This window comes from Girardinichthys multiradiatus, chromosome 20 (assembly GCF_021462225.1).
Source record: "Girardinichthys multiradiatus isolate DD_20200921_A chromosome 20, DD_fGirMul_XY1, whole genome shotgun sequence".
NCBI classification, from domain to species: domain Eukaryota; kingdom Metazoa; phylum Chordata; class Actinopteri; order Cyprinodontiformes; family Goodeidae; genus Girardinichthys; species Girardinichthys multiradiatus.
Genome location: NC_061812.1, coordinates 16,428,149 through 16,442,567, shown reverse-complemented (window position 1 = coordinate 16,442,567; position 14,419 = coordinate 16,428,149). Strand labels below are relative to the sequence as shown.

Below are 14,419 nucleotides of genomic sequence, written 5' to 3'. Positions count from 1 at the left end.
GAGAGGATGAAATGAGGGGAGGAAAAAAGCAATAAAATATAAAAATGTGTCCCTGTTGTTAAAGAATGTGGTAGCTTAACTGCAGTTCAGACCTGAAAACGGCTAGAACAACATGTAACACATGAACAAGAATACACAAAATAACTAGAGAAAATGAATTAAATGAAAATAAGATACAAATAAAAATTGGATAACATGCCCCTGCCTCAGATTTTTGGGAATTTTATTTTGGATTTCTTTTTTTCTTTACTGCTGGCGTCAGATTTGAAAAGACCAAATACAGCGGCTATAAAACAAAGAACCAAATAAATATTGTTTAACAAAATGTATCTAGTGTATTTGCATAATTTCCAAATTTGGGTGAATAAATTCCACTTTTCTAAAAAAAATTAAGAAATATTTTCCTGAGAATTAAAAAATATTCTGAACTTTTGCTAAAAGTTGTACTACTGTCCTTGTAGTACAATATATTTTTCCTTTATCAATATAATCTCTTTACAACATCCAAGTTTTACAAATATAAACCTTGATTATCTTTGTATAAAATAACACTAGAAACTTTTCTGTAAACCTTGAGACAAAGCATTTTGTTACTTAAAACCTCTAAAACAAATGATATTATCATTTATATACAGTGATGGTTTTTAAAACAATTACATGAAACAAATTATAATATAGGCATTTAGTGTCTTAGGATACTCCTCATTTTCTATTTCAGCCGCGTCTGAACAATTAACATTACTGTAAGTTGTCCAAAGCGGGCGTACCTCTTCAGCTTTTTAGTCTGTTAAATTTGTTTTATAATAAAATGCCATTAATACTGTTCCTTATGTGCATCCGCAGGACTCCACTATCATGTTGGAGATGTCCCTTTTGACGATGTTATGCTGAGAGTCAAAATAGACCATGGACAGTGGCCGGCTCTCTGTGGGAATGCAGCATGAAACCGTGTCTGTGATGATGCCACTGACTTTAAGCTGGTTGAAGACTGCCGCGTGGAATGAGGATGCTATGCCCGGGGAACCAGACAGATGTTGGGGGCACTGACCCTTGCAGTAGTTCATGTGGTAGCCTTCAGGTGCAATGATCCACTCATCCCACTGGATATCCTTGAACTTGAAGTAAAAGTCTTTCTTGCAGCAGACTGTCACCTCACTGCCACAGCGCAGAGAGCGCTTTCTGATTAAGTGCTTGGAGTGGTCATCACGCAGATGTACCTGGGCCACCATGAAAGGCTGGTTTGCTTTGTCAGCTGAGCCATTTAAGGAGCAAAGGTTCCTTCCATCCTCATCGCAGATAACCTCAAGCTGGAGTTGCCGTTGACCTCCATCCAAGAATGTCTGCAGCGTGCGGGTGATGGGAAAAGTGTGCCAGTTACTCTCCCTAACCTCCAGCATCTTTTCTATCACAAGGGTGCGATTAGAACCAGAGGTCCCTTCGTCTGCTGAGAGGAAAACCCGGGCAAGGAGGCGGGAGCTCCGGTGAGGATCCTTGGAGGACTGGGCATAGATCCACAGAGAGGACTGGAGGACCTGGATGCTCTTGCCACGTTCCTGCAGAAACTGAAAGGTAAGGCTAAGGCTGGCCTTTTCACCGCTGTCTGAATCACCTATGAAACAATGACAATTTAAAAACGAACACAGAGACTGTTAATATTTTGAACATTTTGAGAGGTTGTCACCTTCAATCCAAGGGGGAATGTGTTAAAACAAAACTGGCACGATAAAGCTATTAATTCCTCTTTATCTAAATAAAGGTAAAGTAATTTTTTGTCCATGTTATAGAAACATTGTATCAATAGTCAAACAGTACATTACAAAAGGATTCATGCCCCTTGATTGTGTTTTTCAGATGCAGTCAATTTACAAACACAAACCTAAAGGAATGTTTTGGGATTTTCTAGAAGAGAAAAGCAAAAAATATATGTGCTTTTAAATTTCCCCTAATTACAATCAGAAAAATATGGCATGCATATGTATTCAGCCTCTTTTAATGTGATCCTTTTAAGTAAAATCCAGTGTAGCCAATTCCCTTAAAAACCAGGTTTAGATTTACCAAACCTCCCAAGCCTTGAACATCTCACAGAGAATCTGTTGGCAGGACATCTGTCAGTCATGCACTCTACAAGTCTGACCTATTAGGAAACGTTGCAACATTACTGAAAGAAAGCCATTTGAAGCCCTCTTTGCAGTTTTCCACTAGCCATGATGGGAAGATATCAAACATGTGGAGGGAGGTGCTTTGGTCAAATGAGACTGAAATAAACTTTTTATACATGTATGGAGGAAAACTAACGTTGCACATCACCCTAACGCACCATCCCCACAATAAAGCATGGTTGTGGCAGCATGTGCTGCAGGAAGGCATTTGCTCAGCAGGGACAGAGAAGCTGGTCAGAGTGGTTGGGAAGATGTTTGGAGCTAAACACCAAGCAATACTGGAAGAAAATCTACTAGACTTGAAACACAGGCGGAGGTTCACTTTTCAGCAAGAAAAAAATTCAAGGGGTATGAATACTATTCCAAGGCAAAGATGGTAGAAAATTCAAATCGAATTGATTTTTAGAGGAAGAAGACAAGCGTTGTCTCCTATTTCAATCACCTTTATTCTTTTTTAGAATGTTTATGCAATAGTTAACTCTGACAGGACAAAATAATTAAGCTGGAACTTTTTGATTAAGTCTTTAGATGTCTTTAGAACTGCTTGCTAACACCTTCTGTACAACGCAAAGAGTTTTTATATCTTGAAAAATGCATGAAGAATATGTTTGACATCTGTTCCCTAACTTACTGAGATTTTCCACCTGTTTTCTTGGACAAATAGAGGCTTTTGCCACATCTGTGCCATGCATACGCACTATATAACTTTTAATTCCAGTAATTTCTCTATGTTTAAAAGCTTCTATGTAGTTTACTTATCACATTTTTCTTTTATGAAAGTGAATATGTGCCCAGAGGACATCGTTGTCTTAAAATGGTTTTCTCTGTCAGTCTAGCTTTATCTTTCTAGTATTGTTTAAGCATCAAGCATCCAAATTATTAGATAGTGAGTCAGTTACCCATAACAGGGAACATTACAAATGGTGACTACAGGACTTTAAAGTTCACTTTAGGTTAATGAGATAAACGGTTTTGAAGCTTTTAAACAACTCTGTAGAATTTTTAAATCTTCATGACTGCTGAAGGGGGCGTGGTGCTTGTCGCACTTCAAAAATCAACTAAATGCGCATTTTGCACCTTATAAATCTAACTTTTCTGTATATAAATAGATATATAAAATTGGAAGAATTCTGGTTATCTTGATTTCTCAAATGAGAACAATAATTCAAAGTCAAAGGGGCAGGGGAGCGCTGACCCATAAAGATGACACTATTTTACGCACGGAATTGAGCAAAAAGCGCTTAGGTCCAGTGTTTAAATATCATGCCAAAACAGTTTTACAGTATGAAAACACAGCACAACTTACTTATATCTGCAAAGCTCACAATTTCATAGCCTTGCTCTTTGGTTGGTAAACTGTTTTCTAGTTCAAGGGTACCATCCTGTCTTACGCGCCCCGAGTGCAGCTTGCGCAGCGCGTTGAGAAGCGCCACTCGGGGCACAGTGTGGGTGATGTTTGGTCTCTCTTTCAGGTGCAGCTTCTCCAAAAGTTGTTGTTTGGCGATCTCTATCATCAGCCTCTCCTCTGCGTCTTTCTCCATCGCCGGTGAGCCACAGGACACGCAGGCTGGGGTGCCGCTCACCCAGAGACCCTTCAGCAGCAAGGTTTTCAGTAGAAGCAGTGAAACAAGTGAAATTGACGGCGTCATCTTCCAGTGTGAAGAAAAGGTTTGCATGTTTGGAGTCAGAGTAAGTTGACTAATAAAAATCTTTTAAAAGCTCTCCAGCGTGCTTCTTTCCACCCGACGTTGTCAGAGGTTCTTGCTGGCAGCCGTGACACTGTGAGGGCAGAAGCTGGAGAGGCAGAGTGGCATCTCACCCTCCTGATGCTGCAGATATCTAGGGTAATCCACCAAAACTCGTGACACGTTGCAGAGACGCACCAATGAGCGCAACGGGACACCGGGGAAATTACGCATCAGATTGTCCTCTCCCACAACACGGGCGCTCACATACAGCACGCGCTCACACGTTGGCAGATGACTCACGCTCACTTTTTTCTTAAAGTTGTGACACCATGATCTCACTTTATAGCACCCCAATGAATGCGTAAAGTTATCGGTTTGTGGACACAGATCTCATCTTACGCTTTCTGTGCCACGTTGGGCTCTTTAGCGCAACCATAACATCTCAAGCGTTCAAAGTTGCAAAGCTGTGCCCTTTGACCCAGTTTCAGAATGGTACCCGAGAGGCAGAGCCAGTAAACGATTGAATAGTTTAACGTGTGAGAAAGGGCTGGGTTCTGTGAGGGCGGCAGCGGCATTTAAAAACAGGTTCCGTCTTGTTGTCTGCACGATCGCAGCACAATAACCATGCAGCAAGAGAAAGCCTCGCCTGTGTCTCTGCAGTGTAACGAAGTGAAAAAAGAGATGCAGCAGAAGAACAACTTTGTCAAGCTGCTACAAGTTTTTTCTCAGCCCGGGTTCTGGCGATGTCTATGTCAGCCAGTAATCGAAAACATTGGAAAATGCTCAAATTAAACCTTTTAATAAAAATTTCCTAGACTTGCTTGTCAATTTGTGTGCAGCCTAACGTCCCTCACATACACCAAATCCTTGCAAATAGTTATCAAATAAAGTAGGTAGTAATGCATAAATATGCTGTGGCTGTAGCGTTCCTTGACACCTACACCCCACATGCTAATAAAACTTTTTTTTTTTAAATGGTTACAACCATACATTTCACATAAACTTAACCACGGTTTAATTTTCCATTTGATCGTTTTAACCTCAAGGCTAAATACTCCAACTCCCTGATGCAGGATTAGGCTACTTGTCTGCCGACATGTGGGGAATGGGAGGTACTACAACTAAATTCACTGGCTGTCCAAAGTGTAATAAAAGAACAATTAAAAAAATAATAAATACTATTTTTAAAGCACCATTATGCACCAATATAGTAATAATAATTTTTTTTGTGCATTTAATTAGAATCTTGAGACCAGTGTAGAGTTAAGCCCAAACTTTTTACACACCGGGCAGATAATGATTTAAAATTTATATTTTCATTCAACCAAGAAAGTGTTACTGATTGGACATGAGACAAATCTCTCAAAACGCAAGGTAATGCTGGTTTATTGACACAGCACACTAGGTCTGAATCAGGCCGGAAATCAAACAAGAGACATTAAAATAACTTAAAACTTTGTTTTAAAAGACAGTTTAATATGTCAAGCACTTATAATTCTTGCATAAAAAGAAAACAATCATAAAATGCTAAAACATGTTGATAAAATTAAAAGGTTACTTTAAATCCAAATCTGCCAGGGTTATGAATAACTTTGGGCTTGACTGTAGTTTGTGAAGAAATTTCTCTTCATTTCCAGTTAAGTCAACAGATTCTGCATTTGACTTAGGTCTGGACTTTGATAGGGTCATTCTAACACAGATGCAGTCATTTCATTGTCTGTCTTTCAGGGTGCTTAGGGTCATTTATTACAAGGTGGAGTTACAAGACTTTCAAACCGGAATGATATTAAAAGCCAAGGAATGAGATGAACAAATGTGTTCAACCGATATTGGTGAACTGAACAAAGTGGGTAAATAGGATTCTAAAGAAAGTTGACTACACTGAAATTCAACTTCAACACAAATCAAGATGGTTGAAACTTTGGCAGAACAGGATGTTCCAGCAGGACGATGACCCCAAACACGCCACAACAGGTTTTAGAATTGATAAAGAAGCTAACATTAACCTTCTGGAATGGTCCCAAAATGTATAGACAATTCTTAAAAGCTGCCCTACCCATACCAGGAAAGAAAACCACTTTAAATTAGGTCTACCATTACTGCCAAGAATAGTGGTTAAAGATTAAGCTTGTTGCTTGCTACAAAAAGGTTTTTTTCCTTAACGTACTAACATGCATTTCTCCGAGTATAGCTGGGACTGTATATACATTTGAAACTAGACACATAACATGTAAAAAGGACATAACATTTTTTCTCAATGCCTGAGAATAGGCTATTTAGATTACAATATATATATATATGCTAAACAGTTTACTCAGAATAATGAGCAAGAGATGTTTTTTAACTGTCTTCAAATTCAGAAGTTTACCATGAGACCCATTGAATAAATCTGAACATTGTGGCAAAGTTTATTTATTTCAGTAGCTTACTCAACTAAGGGAAATACATTATATAGACTAGATATAGACTGATGTTTCCAAGCCTTTATTGCTGTTCATTATGATAACGTTTGATTTGCAGTGTTGTGACAATGAATCTGAAAATATTATTTAATATTAATAATTTAATATTTTATCAAATAATATTTCGGTCTGTTAAGGGTTGTCCTGTGAATACCAGCCCAGTAAGGCAGTGGTAATAGGACAAAATCAAAGAGACATTAGCGCGCTGTGTCCCCCCTGTCCGGTCCCTCTGGAGGCTGTGTGGAAGAGATTGGACCATTGGGAAGGTGGGGGTTTTATACGGGCAGTGGCATCATGGGAAGTCCACTGTTACCCCGCTTCCCTTTCTGAAGTTGTGCTGGAAGTCGGTTAAATGCAATTTATTTTGAAAGTTCCAGAAAAGTCTGTACCGGAGTTTTCATGTTACAACCATGGCTGTGGGTCCCAACATCCCCCCTTTAGTTCCGAAGAATGAGATGAAGTCCACAGTCTTTGTGGCTAACCATCAGTCCTCAGCCATGTGAAAAGAGTCACTGGGTTCCTGCAGGTAGGCAAAGTTCAACAGTTCATTTTGGTTCAGAGGTTAGTGTTTGGACAGGAGTGAGGCAGGCTTGGGCAGAGACTAACACTAATAAAATGTTTTAAATAAAAAAAAAAAAAATCATGTAATAATTTTCACACCATAATAATACTGCTTTTAAAACCTTAATAATTTCTGAAGTTCAAAACCATAAGAAAGAAAAAAATTAAAACAGAATATAGGGTGTTGGAAATTATTTACCATCTTCATACCTTGTTTGATAGATTTTACAGGGTTGATTCTGGACTGCATCGGCTTGCCGTGTCTTTTAAGAACGTCGTTACCTCAGTTATAACGCACCTGCAGATCATCTCAAACTCCTCCTTTGTGATGACATCTTTGGAGTGGCTCCACTCTTTACCACCAACCTTACAGTTTGATGTTGCACTGTGAAAAGGTGTTTGTCTTTTAACTGGTGGCTTGGGTTTTGGCTGATGCCAGTTACCACCCCCCTGGTTCTGTTGCATCACTTGGGGAGTTACTTTGCGCTTCTTATTAGGCCTGTTCTCAGTTTGAATGTTTAACACTCTAACTTTGCCTTTTCCTGCTCTGTCTGAACAGACACGTGTTTCCCACACAACCTGTGCATATCTACGAATCTCTTGCATGGAGAGATTCTCTGTTATCCGATGCATGGTCACGTCATACTGCACGCTAACGTGGAGATTGTGAAGAAATAAAGACTTAAAAGTTTGCTGGAGCATAACATCCCTGAAAATAAGCATTCTTCAAAAGGTGGAAATATTCTCCGGGAGGTTCATCTTGTTTTTGCAAAACTGTCAAAGCATTAATAGTGGCAGCGGCTTCATCTCTGTAAACATAGTACTCTTCTCTAAGAGCCTGGCAAAGAGCTGGATAACTGTCACTAATTTCTGGAGGAAGAGTTTTTATGAACACATGAACACTCTTAGCTGTTTTCCAAATAAGCCTCAGCTTCTCACGATCAGAAGGAAAACGCAAGTCAAGAAGACAATGTTCAACCTCAAGCAGGTAAGCCTCAATATTTGACTCCTGGCTACCTGGATCAAAAACTTCTATGTCTTTAGCAAGGGATTCAAGCTGTTTAAAACGGACCCCGTGCTCCCAAGGTGGACCACGTCCATCTGAGAAGTCACGCTGGTTAAATTCATGAAATGGTGGAAGATTATGATCTAACCTCTGGGGAAGGAAACAGGTTTTCTCATGATTTAAATGAGAGCTTTCTAATGAATGGACTCGTGCAAGTGGAGGTGGGTCAGGTTGGATTGAGTCACCTGAGAACCATGTGCGTCTCTCCTGGCCCCTAGGGGTCGACACAGAGTCAGAAGGGAGAGGGGTGCAGATCGGGTGGGCCTTCCATCCAATTGGACGACTTGTGCACGTTGAGTCCGGCACTTGGTCATCTTAGTGGTTGTTCACTGCAATGGGATTTGGCAGGATGCCACTGGAGACCATCTGACTTCCAACATTTCTGTTAAGGTCTGTGGAAGTAAGTTGAACACTTGGACTAAGTTTAGAAAGGGGAGACTCTGTATGTGCTGTACGCCTGCTGTCTGAGTCTGCCCCATGCTGTGGGTGCTGTGAGTGAAAATGCAAATCAGGTACCTGAGAGGTGTGGGTCTGTCCCCCCTTTTGGGATAAGGCTTTCTTGAGCTCATCTGCCTTCAGGTCCACTAACTTTGCTTGAGCTCTCTCAGCTCTCTCCTCAGCTTTTGAGAGCTCAAGCTTTGCAGCATTCTCTCTATCAAGGGCCATCTGGTGGTCAGTCTGTAACTGAAAATATATTTTAGCTTCCAGTTGGGATTTCTGCTGATACAACAAGGTAAGTCTAGCAACAACATCTGAAATCAGAATCTCTCTAGTTGGATTTTCAATTAGGTCAAATAATTCTTTAATCTTTTTATCACATGCAGCAAGGTCAAACTGATTTAAAGCATCCCGCTCATCTGGAGACAAACGGATGAGATCGGCAACAACAACCTTCTGCATCTCCACGTCTGCTGAATTCATAATGGAGTGTGATTCCATCATTCTGGCAGACACTACAAAGCAACAACAAAGTTATGAGAAATTGCTAAAAGCAACAACATCTAACCAATATCCAGCTATATATGTATCTTTGACTATACATATAGTGGAAACATTTGTATGACTGTAAAACGGGCACAGAAGTTGATCATTCAACCTGTGACCTATGACAACATTATGCTCTAAGTGTTACAATGCTACTCCTTTCTTTAGGGATATTTTGTGATTTTAGTGTTAATTTTTCACCTTTCTTTGGGAGAACTAGTGATTAGACACTACTCTTAACCTTTAAGGGAATTTGTTTAAAAATGCAAAGGAAAAAGAAAATTGCTACACCTCCTAAGTGTAATAATTGCAATTTGGTTTTTGATACACCCCCCCCTTTTTATGGCACGGTGGATTAGATCAAATTTGGGATTTAATCTGGCAATAAATCCTTTCTTTCAAAACATAAAACAAACTATAAAGTTCCTGAATGGATACATGCATCAAAATTAGGTAAGATCCTAAAATTAACTGAAAAGTTAATTCAGCTTCAAATTGTAGCCTTACACAAAACACAGCCTCTGGCAACAAATATGCAGCAAATGTCTGGACAGTGAGGTTAACTGAAGTTAAACCAAGTCTCAAGTTATTGCTAAAACAGAAGAAACCAGAGTGAGTCAGAACATCTAAAATGTTGCCTATGTAGCAGAGTTGATTGTTACTAGCACGGAGATATTGGAGTTATTAATTTGACAAAAGTCTAAAATTGCGAACTCCTGGAATGTCACGAGTTATAATGTTCTCTTAAATATAATCAGTGGCATCTGATGTTAGAACTCTGATGTTTTGAGTCTTATTGTGACCAGTGACAGCTGGTTTTAAGCTCATCACTCGGTACATCAATAATGTGCAGTTGTGGTTTATTAATTCTCATTTATGTACAGTGCAAGCTGTGCATAATAATGCCGACCCAGGGACGCCATAATATGTTGTGACTATGAATCTGAAAATATTATTTAAGATTTAATATTAATATTTTAAGTATTTTATTAAATAATAATTCGGTCTGTTAAGGGTTGTCCTGTGAATACCAGCCCAGTAAGGCAGTGATAATAGGACAAAATCAAAAGGGTGAGCCAAGCTCTGACATTATTGAACAGCAAAACTCTGCACACACATGGAATGAATTCACACAATTTCTTAAAATACAAGAATTTATTAACAAAAATAAGTCAACTCAAAGTCAAACATATTTCAATCAACAAACTCTTTACTATGCTAAAACAATCCAACTAAACTACTAAGCAGAATTAAAGAGTAGGCAAGACTAATGGGCTATGTACAATATAAACAAGTTGATTAAAGATGATTGAAAATCATGACCGAAAGAGTGATGCAACATTACCATGCAATGTTTATGTTGAGAACCAAGGATTATCTTGAAGAATCTGGAAGTGAAGTTAAATTAGTCTTGGAACCAACTTAGGCAATAATCAGCAAACATTTAGACAACCAATCACAATGCAAGATCAGATAAAATCTTATTTTAATAAAATACTGTTTTAAAGAATGATCTGCTGAATAAAACCAACCTTCTGGATGACTAATTCTCAACGGTGTCTCATTAGTTGCCTTTATTTATTGAAATAATATTTAAAGAAATATTATTAAGGAAATGGTCAAATATTTAAGGAAATAATTTGGAAAAGAACCAAATCTTTCTGGAGAAATGGGCTTAAGTATGCAAGCATGTGTCCTTAGCTGTTAGCAGTGAAAGCTACACTGCACGTTAACTGCTGTAACCACGGTGATGCGGTGCCGTTGTCCTCCTTTTAGACTGAAAACTCCACTCGTCGTCGTAGAAACAGAGTCTCTGCAGGGAATTCTCAGTTTGCAGTCTGTAGATCTCAGAGAGAAAGTCAAGCAACACTTGTACTTAATCACCCCGTTCATGAACTAATCTACCGGGTACACAGACAGTAATTCATTCGTACTTAACTTAACTCAGTGCGTATGATCGATGACCATATGACACCCTTGGATCCAGTTGAAGAGTTATGGCTTTTTGCCAGCAAAGAGACATTAGCGTGCTGTGTCCCCCTTGTCCGGTCCCTCTGGAGGCCGTGTGGAAGAGATCGGACCATTGGGAAGGTGGGGGTTTTATACGGGCAGTGGTATCATGGGAAGTGCACTGTTACCCCCCCTTCCCTTTCTGAAGTTGTGCTGGAAGTCGGTTAAATGCAATTTATTTTGAAAGTTCCAGAAAAGTTTGTACCGGAGTTTTCATGTTGCAATCCATGGCTGTGGGTCCCAACAGCAGCTAATGAAAACATTTAAGATAACACTATTACATCAGACCAATAAAAAAGACATTTCTAATACAGAAAGTGGGCTTAATGAAAAGTAGGCTTAATACCTGCTCAAATGTTATTTTGAAAATGTACATTTAATCTGACAAACGAGCCTCATTGAAACACATATTGTGATTTATTAAACATGACTGTACATTTCCATACCATTTCTTGGAAAAGCCTTTTACCCTCTATGACCTGGGTCAAACATTTGATTATCCTTTTACAAGCTTCTCAAAGTTTGCTGGAGTTTTGGGCCATTCCTTCTGACAGACGTTGTGTAAGTGAGTCAGGCCACCTTGCTCACCGGAGCTTTTCACCTCTGCTAACAAATTTTCAATGAAACAGAAATCAGGCCTTTAAAATTGTCACTCCAAAACACTGATTTTGTTGTCCACTTTGTAACTAATTTGGCTGTATGTGTGGGGTCTTTGTCAGTTTGGAAGAGTTATTTGTGCCCAAGCCTGTCTGATGTCTTGAGATGTTGCTTCAATGTTTTCAATTTTATGATAAGCAGCAGTCCCTCCTGTAGAAACAGACCCATACAACATGGTGCTGCCAGCCTGCCACTACCACACTTCACATTTAGGATGGTGTTCTCAGGCTTGCAAGATCATCCCTTTTCCTCAAAATGTAACAATGGCCATTATGTCCAACATTTCAATGTTAGTTTAATTAGAGAACAGGACATGTCTCCAAAGATTAAGGTCTTTGTCCATGTATTCATGTACAAACTGTAATTTGGCTTTTTATGTTGCTTTTGGAGTAATGGTGTCTTCCTTGCTGAGTGCCCTTTCAGCCCATCGTGGTACATGACTTGCTTCACTGTAAATACTTACATTCTCTTACCAGCTTCATAGAGCCTCTTCATACGTACTTTGCTTTGTTGTGTGGTTGATATGTGGAGTGGATATGCACCTTCTGGCATAGACAGACTGCTTAAGAGAGTAACCCTTCGGATCACCCTGGAACCCAGAAACCAGTGGATCCAGGTAGTTGTAAACAGCCCTCAATAACCCCAGCTACCTACTCTGAGGCTGGATTCACCAACCTGTAAGCTACCCAATCACCCAAGCTGTGTTTGATTTGTTGCAGAATTTTATTAAGCAATGGCATTATCATTTGGGCTTTCCCAAATTGTTTAAAAGCAGTTATCTTAGTGTGTGTAAACTTCTAAATTTTGAGAAATGAATAAAAAATTATCTCTTTCATTATTCTGGTATGTTGCAAATGGAAATAATTTAGGTAATTTTACCTGACATAAAACAGAAAAAGTTTATTCTGATTTAGTATCAGGCAGCAACAAATGGTTATGGTATATTTTTACGGTGTATGCAAATATATGATTGCAACTGTTTTTGAGTCTGTATGTATATTTTGAACCTGTATAGAGGAGAGAAAATTTGAACTACTTTCAAATTTGCTCTTATTTTTGAAATTCAGTGACATTCTTTGTTGATGGATTATAGAGTCCTGAACATGAATTAACTTTGTTAATTCATTAAAAGCCCAATATTAAGGTGACATTCATACAGATGACGGTGGAAAATCTTCTAATCAACACTGTAGAACCAAAATCACACACAAAATGTTCCATGGAGCTTGTTCTGGTTGGTATTCCACTTGGAACACTGTACATACATATTCTGTGCATATCTGACTGATTGTTCTTAAAACCCATAAATGAATTATTGGATAAAAAATAAAAATTGCCAATACTTTAATGAGGTGTATATCAGAGTTTGTTTTCTTTAATCAGCTCTTGCCTGTAGTCAAAAATCTGGCCCAGTCATAGAGAACGTACTGCCATAGACTACTCCTGTTGATTAATGTGCAGGTCCCCTTATAAATAGACAAAGAAAACCAAAATATGCTATCAGTGTTTGTCTTCCTCTGTTAAAATACTTATGGGTACGATTTGAAACACAAAGTTTTTATTAGTTTACACCTGGCAGCTACCGCCTATCTGCACAAGAAGCAGCCAATCAAATATGAGGTACAAAGAAGCAGGATAGAACCAACTGAAAGTCCTTGTCTGACTGACAACCACCTACCAGAAACACAAAGGGCATCACATCCTGCGTTTTTAATTTTCTTACTTGTTTTCCTTTTTTTTTCTATTTAAGCTCTTTATCAACTTTCTCTGTATTCTCAACGTCTCTGAGCGACGGCGAGGTACGTCACTGACGTCAACCGCCAGTGAGGGGGGGGGGGCAAAAACTGACTGACACACAAGCCGGGGCCGAGAAGAGGGGGACTAGTGTTTTGTTTCTTTTTTCTTTAATTTCTGTCATTTTATTCTTTAGTGTTTTGTTGGTATTTAACAGTATTCCATTGACAGTGCTGTCTGCCCTGCTTTTTAGCGCTTGCTTTTCTGCCGTTAACTTTTGTGGCTCTGTCTCCTCACGCGGCGCTATTTTGACAGTCGGGTCGCAGTGATCCACTCAGGCTAGCAGCAACATCACATTAGCAGTGGTAAGTCATTTTGGAAGCTAGCAAATCTAATCCCCAGATTTAAGGACACAACAATGCTGGAACTGCTTTATAACAAGATTCACGTCGCTATTGACACGTATTGTCTTGCCTGCTATACGTTAATAACATAAACAGTGGGTTTTATGCGCTCTGGATAGTTAGCGTACATTGAAAAGAAAAGGCTAGCTAGTCGGGCTAATATTAGCTTGGTGGCTAATTATACTCTTTGGAGGAAGCAGGCTAGAACGAGGAGCTAGCTATTGTTAGCGGCTAATATTTTCAGTCAACTGCACAGCCACAACTCACCATACTGCCATGTATTCTTTACAGTGACAACTTGAAGGTTTTCCACACGGGAGTCAAAGCACACGGCCACCAAACGGGTAAGCTTAATCTCGAAGATGACTTGGTATAATCTATAATTGATGATCTACTATCTTTAGTCTCATTTGTAATGTAACATGAAACACCATTTTTAAAATCCGCGTTCTCAATGGCTGACACGAGATGGCCAAGATAGCTCTCAAGCTTCTTCTTGGTAAATGAGAAATGTTTTTTAAACTCGGCGAATGTGTGACTAAAGTGGAAATTAAGGCATTTATTGCTGTGGATGGGTCCAAATGTTAAAATTAGGACATTTTACAGCCATGCTTAAAGCACACAGTGAATGGTTTCACCAGTGTGCCATACACACAGCATTTAGATATGCATGTGCACACTGATTCAGTGACGA

The 14,419-nt window shown here is 39.2% G+C and overlaps 2 protein-coding genes across 16 annotated transcripts in view; one reads left to right on the top strand and one right to left on the bottom strand.

Moving 5' to 3' along the window:
• Positions 1 to 206: 206 nt before the first annotated feature.
• LOC124856416 (inhibin beta B chain) lies at positions 207 to 4,003 on the bottom strand. The gene is made up of 2 exons (XM_047346802.1): positions 3,466 to 4,003; positions 207 to 1,609 (listed from the first exon to the last, which is right to left on the bottom strand). Exons 1-2 carry the CDS (start codon positions 3,833 to 3,835, stop codon positions 828 to 830), a joined length of 1,152 nt encoding a protein of 383 aa, XP_047202758.1. The 5' UTR covers positions 3,836 to 4,003; the 3' UTR covers positions 207 to 827.
• A 9,415-nt stretch (positions 4,004 to 13,418) lies between these two features.
• LOC124856622 (R3H domain-containing protein 2) overlaps positions 13,419 to 14,419 on the top strand; it is a 69,185-nt gene continuing 68,184 nt past the window's right edge. For 8 of the 15 annotated variants that reach the window (XM_047347271.1, XM_047347277.1, XM_047347266.1 and 5 more), the window contains exons 1-2: positions 13,421 to 13,686; positions 14,017 to 14,069. The gene's annotated coding sequence lies outside the window, so the exon portion shown is untranslated. Of the gene's footprint in view, positions 13,687 to 14,016; positions 14,070 to 14,419 lie in introns of all 15 variants that reach the window. The other 7 variants (XM_047347279.1, XM_047347275.1, XM_047347268.1 and 4 more) reach the window with 2 other exon arrangements.